At 45.1% G+C, this 7,192-nt stretch overlaps 1 protein-coding gene across 1 annotated transcript; it reads right to left on the bottom strand.

Annotated features, from left to right (window-relative positions):
- Positions 1-6,333: 6,333 nt before the first annotated feature.
- LOC121444091 (60S ribosomal protein L31-like) lies at positions 6,334-6,750 on the bottom strand. Its single transcript, XM_041645850.1, has one exon. It carries the CDS (start codon positions 6,738-6,740, stop codon positions 6,363-6,365), a length of 378 nt encoding a protein of 125 aa, XP_041501784.1. The 5' UTR covers positions 6,741-6,750; the 3' UTR covers positions 6,334-6,362.
- Between the last annotated feature and the right edge of the window lie 442 nt (positions 6,751-7,192).

Genomic DNA, 7,192 nt, shown 5'->3' with positions numbered 1-7,192 from the left:
GATGTTCTAATAAGGTGCAGTAATGTCCTTTATATCAGAGGTGTTGAAGAAGAGGAAGACGTGGAAAGTGAGAATAGCATCTTTGGGTATATCCATATATGTGTATGCATTTCTATACAATAAAATTTGTTTTTTTTCAAAAAAATTTATTAAACCCACAGTTCTGTTTTCATAATTTCCATTTTACACTTGATGATTTGAGATGAAATTATGATGAAATAGAATTTCCCCACCATGGTTGGAATGTTACTTTATCAGCATTGTTCAGAAACAGTCATACACATATGCTTACAGGGAGTCTCAGGTGAGGGAGGTCTGACTTCAGGGACACCCAACAAACCAAGCCTGGCCACCGGACTCCAAAAGAAAATGGCAAGAGAGACAATGAAGAGACAGGGAAATTGATTCATTATGGTCCTATGTGGAAGCCAAGGGGTCAACATGTGGAGCTCTGTCTCTAGGAAATACTGACCATGGCCTTCAGGTGAGGTAGGGAAGATCTGGAGCCGGGAGCAAAAGTCTTGGCCAGTGTGGTGCCTGAGTCCTATCTCCAGCTGCCTCTGCAAGGCTCCTGGGAACCCTTATCACTTAAACAGCCTGTTTGGTCTCCAGCGTGAGATGAGATGATTTCTCCTGTCTTTGGGCAGGTACCTTGTCTCTTTCACGAGCTTAAGGGACCAGTCTTATCATGGGTTAATCTGCCTGCAAGGCTCCACTATTCCTGGAACCCAAATTGACTGCAGGAATGGTGCCATTTGGTGGCCTAGAATAGGATGTTGTAAAAGCCAGTACCATAATTATGATGTCCCTGCAAGTCTTGAAAGTGCCTCAGTTCTTCTTATCTTGGTGTCTTCATCCCTGAAGGTGAAGATTACCAGCTTCAGAAGAACACTCCTAAAATGATTGGCATGATTGGCGTGCTTACCTTTGGAGCTGAGGAACAGTCTGACCCAGTTTTAAGGTAGGACAGGAGGCAGAAGATGAAGGCAGAGAAACCAAGCTCTCTGCTGCTTTAAATCGCCCACTGGGCATCTGCACACCAAAGTGAAACAGCTTCTACTCAAAAAGGACTTAAAGAAGACTGAGTAACCATTTATTGGTTAGCCAGTAAGAAATCTGTCCAGTGTTTTAAGACGGCGTCCTGAAAGCCTCTCAGCTCCCTCCTCCCTTAACCTCACCTTTCTTACTATCCTCCTAAGAATACTTTCTTTGGGGGAAGAAAAGGGATGTTGAGACAGGGTGTGGCTATGTAGTCCTGACCTGACAGGCCTGACAACCATGCTGACCTTGAACTTGACTGTGCTGCCTCAGCCTTCTGAGTGCTGGCCTCACAGGTCAGAGCCTAGTCAAGCACACTTTATGTAAGACATTATTTCCACTTAGAAATTTTCTGCATACAATATACTTGTGCATTAAAGTGATAAATGACTCCAATTATGTAAAATGTCTTAAAAATTGTAACCTTTATCCACCACCTAGCTTCCTTTTCCCAGAGTGCTTTAAGCAAACACACTGTAAGTGCTCCCTATGGCCTAACTCATCCATCATAGTGGCGCCGTAGGCTGTACCACGCTTCTCCAGCTTCAGAACTTGCTCTGCTACCAGTTCCTGATTCCCACCAGCACTCAGGAGCATCTCTAACTCCAAGGTAAATATCCCCAGATCCAGAACGGGAGAAGGGTGTGCAGCGTTTCCTCTGTAACTATAACAGGCCTTCCCTGAGCAGATTCTCCACTTCCCTTAGCTGGGCGAGGGCTCGTCAATGACACATCAGTTCTCTCCGCCAGCAGTCAATTATTCCTATTGTGTTCTCAGAAGTTCTGATGAACTGCCCGGACCCCGAGCGGTGGTGCTCAGGACTGTTGGAGCATGCCGTCAGCCATGACAGATGGTTGGAGCTGGGGAACAGAGAGCAGAAAGCTGGAGGGTGGACTCGGACAGCAGCCAGAGGAGCTCAGACTCCTGTCAGCAGGGAGCAGCTGAAGCCTTCTGAGCAAGGAGACACCAGAGAAGGCGTTGGAGTCACCCTGTGAACACACTGTGCTGCTCTGGTTGGACAGACATGGAGAAGCAGAGCGGTCAGTTCGAACACCACTAGAATCATTTAGTTGGGGGCAGTGGAGTCCAGGGCTTCAGTAACAATGTGACAGTGTGGCCGTTCTGAAAGCAAACCAGACAGGACTTGGTGACTAAACTGATGTGGAGATCAGAGGGAAGGTGAGTCCCTGATGACGGCATGGTTTGAGCATGTCCCAGGGAGTGGTGGCACCCCCAGTAACAGGGATGTCAGGAAGAGAATCAGATTCCATGGAAGGAAGAGGGTGAATGTGGCTTCAGACATGCTGGAGGTGAGCCCCTAGGCTAAGGTGGTAAGTTGAAGATTTAGTCAGGGCACAAGTAGAAGGATGGGGTTGGAAACAGTGTGTACAACATGAGCATCCTCGTCTGAAACACTTCGGAACTTTAAGCTGACGTGACGCCACAAATGGAAAATTCTATACTTGACCTCCTGTGATGAATCTCAGTCAAAACATAAGTACTCTAAAGATATACAAGATCAAGTCGGGTAAGGCATGCATGAAACATAAATGAATTGGTGTCTCAACCTGGGCTCCATCCTCAAGAGAGCATGTATATGTGTAAATATCCAAAATCAAACAGTCTGAACCCCGGCAGGTAAGGGACACCCAAACACGGTGAATGCACCCCAAATCCAACGGCCTTTTCTATGCCCATCACCTAGTACTAGTGAGGAGCCCTTCTTGGCCAATCTGCTTCGTCTATATTTTATACTCTAAGAATTCTCTTTTTTTTTTTTTTTTTTTTTGGTTTTTCGAGACAGGGTTTCTCTATGGTTTTGGAGCCTGTCCTGGAACTAGCTCTTGTAGACCAGGCTGGTCTCGAAATATACTCTAAGAATTCTGAAGCAAGTTTGAGATGTGGATATAGGAAGGGAAACATGAACCACAGAAAAAGGAGATTTGAAAAGATTTCTGAGAATCATAAAGCAAACCTCATTTTACAGGCGAGGAAAGCTAAGAATTGGGAAAGTAATTAATTTATACTAGTTGAAAAACTTGGTGAAGTTCTATAATTGGAAGCTAATTATTCACAAGCAGTTTTACTAAGTTTCTTCTTCTAAGGTGGAAAGAGAAAAATAAAGACAGGTGAAATCGTCATAAACTCAAATTCACTTTAAAGGCTGCTTTTTGTCTCACTTCTTATTTGTGATCTGGTCCAAAAATACCACAAATACTGCATTTTATAAAATAACTCTTGGCACCAACAACTGAATTGGAGAAGTGTGTTTACTTAATTATCATTGGCTGGTTTTCACACTGTGACCTTGGGCCTCTGGGGTCACTGTAAGTGAGGCTGGGAGACAACAAAAGAGGGCTATCTGTGTGGAGTCGGTTTACTTCAGGTTGCCAGGAAAGTCACCTCGTGTGACTTGTTACCCCTGGCACCATACCTATGCTAACGGAGGAAATTTTGTGTAGTCTGTGGAAAACAGAAGGGGGGGGGATATAAAATATTCTAATAGGAACCCAGAACAGAGCCTCCCCCCCTCCCCGCACAGTGTTTGTCCCCACCAGAAACAATGAGGCCTCTTTGGAACACTTTGGAAGTTAGTAAGTTTAGCTTAACTTACTGCATTCCGTGGATAGTGTGGGTTGTAGGTGAAAGATATAGCGATCTTTTCTATAAGGTGTTCTGAAGCCACACATTAGAAAGGCCCTTCATCTTTCTGATTTGGGGAGTGCGCTTGGCTTCAGGAACACTAGTCGAATGATCTACAGCATCTGATAAAGAGGCTCCTGAGTAACTCACAGTCTAAAAGTCACTTACAGCTACGCTGTTTACAACGGAAAAGCTGTTTGCTTCAACTCTGCAATAAAACAACCAAGGAATCGGTTCTGCACCTTTGTCGGATAATTATTAGAAAAGAAATTGCTTCATATATGTTAGTTATTTCAGCTAATTCATATTTTGAGCAGTACAATAATTTTTACAAAACTATTGAAATATTTATAATGTTGTTCCTTCTTGCCATTTCTGAGCAAGATCTGTCCCTGTACACTCACTCTTCCTTCTTGTTTTGCTTGGCGTGTTCTTTCTTGCATGGAATAATGTCAGTAGATGGTAACTAAAAATACCTGCCCTACCCTGCCCTGGCTACTGATGGATTCTGAAAGAGGGGGGGTCATCGTCTTGAGCTGTGTCCCAATGCTGAGTTCACCAAGCTCCGACGGGTAGTTGCAAACCCACAACCCCACAGATGGCCTGGGTAAACTCAGTGGGACACAAAACAGACCTAAAGTTGAGACTGTGGGAAGGAGACTGGTAGGGAGGGGGTGAGGGTAAGAGTAACCAGAAAGCACTGTATGTGTGTATGTGTAAAGCTGTCACAGAACAACGTAACTAAAATAAATACCAGCAAAGCTCTGACCAGCTTCCTTTGTAAAGTTTAATGTTCTGGCCTATATAAGAAGAACCATAGCACTGCCGCACCTAAAGACAATGGAGTAAAAAAGGAGTAGAAGCTATGGAAAAATGGGAAGCAGAGGCCAAGATTTGAGATTTGGAACAGGAAGAGCTTCCAGGTCTCACTGTGAGGAGGACCAGCAGGGGATGCACCAACAGTGGGCTCCCTCTACAGGGACTCAGGACAGGGGAACTGCACCAACAGTGGGCTCCCCCTCCAGGGACTCAGGACAGGGAATGCACTAACATGGGCTCCCCCTCCAGGGACTCAGGACAGGGAATGCACTAACATGGGCTCCCCCTCCAGGGACTCAGGACAGGGAATGCACCAACAGTGGGCTCCCCCTCCAGGGACTCAGGACAGGGAATGCACCAACAGTGGGCTCCCCCTCCAGGGACTCAGGACAGGGGATGCACTAACATGGGCTCCCCCTCCAGGGACTCAGGCCCTGAATTCAGTTCTCATCTGGGATGTGAGCTCTTTTCCTCCTCCACTGCACCTCTTAGTTACCTCCACACAACAAAGTATTAAGCTTACAGCGGGTCCTAAGGAGATCAACAGCCAGCTGAAAGGCCGCTGGAACACAGCAGTGGGACAGAAGCAACTGAGTTTAAATTACCAGTGAAGTCACCTTACTACTTGTGGTATTGTTTGTTCAAATATATTTTCATCATTTGCTGTTGCTTTATTTGATTTTTAAAAAAGGGTCTCACTTTGTAGGCCAAGCTGGCCTTAAACTGGCAGTGATCCTCCTGCCTCAGACTGCTAATTCCTGGGATGACAGGCATGAATGAGCTACTTACTACACCTGACTTGCCGAGAAGGGTTGATTCAGAAAGCCATTTTACTTTTTTGGCTACCCCAATTTTCCTTAAAACAACTTTGAATCTAGTTTAAAACAAACAAACAAACAAACAAGCAAGCAAACACGACTCAGCTGTCCCACTGCCCAGAAATTATCGGCACTTAGCTCACTCTTTCAGCATCCTTGCTGTCGGTAGCTCTTGGGACTCTGAATCCTTGGCTTCCCAGGCTCCCTTGAGGTTATGCATACATACATATGCATACAGACACAGAGTCCAAGGGACGCACATTGGGTCAGGCACTCGTTTGTGACAGCTCAGGGAAAATGCTTTAGCTCAAAGTTCCACCTCAACGCCTGTATGACTACTCCTAAATTTCCCCAACAAAAGCTACTGGTTTTTAATGAAAAGAAAGCCAATGGCCCCAGAGGTTCATACATTCGACTGCTTGATCTCCTGTTGGTAGAACCATTTGGGGAGGAAGTTTTAAAAGTTGCTAACCAAGCCAAAGGGAAAGCAACTGGGAACAAAACTAGACATTTGTACTTCTTTTCAAAACACTTCGGAGTTTCAAGTTGTAATCATTCACTTTCTTCCTAACCATCCAACAAGGACTCAAGCCTCAGTGTGCTTCCAGTGCAGGAGAGGGTGCTGGGGAGGGAGGGTCCTGCCCTGACAGCAATAGCTCTGGGAACGACCTATTCAACAACAGAGAACGCTGGGCAGAGGACACAAACTGCATTTTTTTTTAAGCAATGATTATCTTCTGATTTTATTTCTAATAACAAAGTTGTGAATTGAAATAAATACACTAGGGGGCTGGAGGGATGGCTCAGTGGTTAAGAGCATTGCCTGCTCTTCCAAAGGTCCTGAGTTCAATTCCCGGCAACCACATGGTGGCTCACAACCATCTGGAATGAGGTCTGGTGCCCTCTTCTGGACTGCAGACATACACACAGACAGAATATTGCATACATAATAAATAAATAAATATTTTAAAAAAGAAATAAATACACTATTGCTGTACAAATTTTTTTTTGGCTGTTCTCCAACTTTATTTGAGATTCAGTAGGTTAGTTCTCATCCACATTGACTGTCTGTAGATTTTTGAATGTGGTAACAGGCACGTAAATTACCAATGTGTAGAGTTTGTTTGGTGAGTCCTCATCCTCAATACGTTCTCTGGACAAATGCACCCGGATACGATATGGAACATTCCTTATTCCTTTGGCCCAGACGGCTATATTGAGCCTGGTATCAATCCGCACATCTGGAGTCCCCATTTCCTTCATGGCAAATTTCCGGATTTCTTTGAGTGCCCTAGGAGCACGCTTCTTAAAGCCCACGCCATGGATGTGCTTGTGAATGTTGATGGTGTATTCTCGGGTCACCACCTCGTTGATGGCAGAACGGCCCTTCTTCTTCTCGCCACCCTTCTTTGCGGGAGCCATTCTGCCGGGCCCAAGCTGGAAAGGACGGGCGTGAGGGATTGTGGGAAGCTGCTGTACAAATTTTATTAAATTTAAAAAGATCTTAAAGATTCTTCTGTTCCTTGTAGTTTTTTTATTTTTTTAACCTTTTATCCCCCTAAGAAAAACTAACAATCCTGGCTGTCCTGGAACTCACGCAATAGACCAGACTGGCCTTGAGATCATAGAAATCTGCCTGCCTCCACCTCTGAATATTAGAATTAAAGTCGTGTGCGACCACTGTCCAGTTCCTTGTACATTTTTTGTTGTTGTTGTTGTTTTTTGAGACAGGGTTTCACTGTAGCTTTGAAGCCTGTCCTGGACCTAGCTCTTGTAGACCAGGCTGGCCTCAAACTCAAGAGATCCACCTGCCTCTGCCTCCTGAGTGCTGTGATTAGAGGCGTGCGCTACCGCCCGGCTTGTTCTTGCACATT

The sequence above is a fragment of the Microtus oregoni genome, unplaced genomic scaffold (assembly GCF_018167655.1).
Source record: "Microtus oregoni isolate MIOR12 unplaced genomic scaffold, Mior012 000003F_ref0000135, whole genome shotgun sequence".
NCBI lineage: Eukaryota > Metazoa > Chordata > Mammalia > Rodentia > Cricetidae > Microtus > Microtus oregoni.
Note: the sequence above shows the minus strand (reverse complement) of the source record. Positions and strands in the feature narration are given on the sequence as shown.

Bases quoted from the DNA above. Each gene is read 5' to 3' on its own strand.
- LOC121444091 (XM_041645850.1), bottom strand. From the start codon at position 6,740: ATGGCTCCCGCAAAGAAGGGTGGCGAGAAGAAGAAGGGCCGTTCTGCC.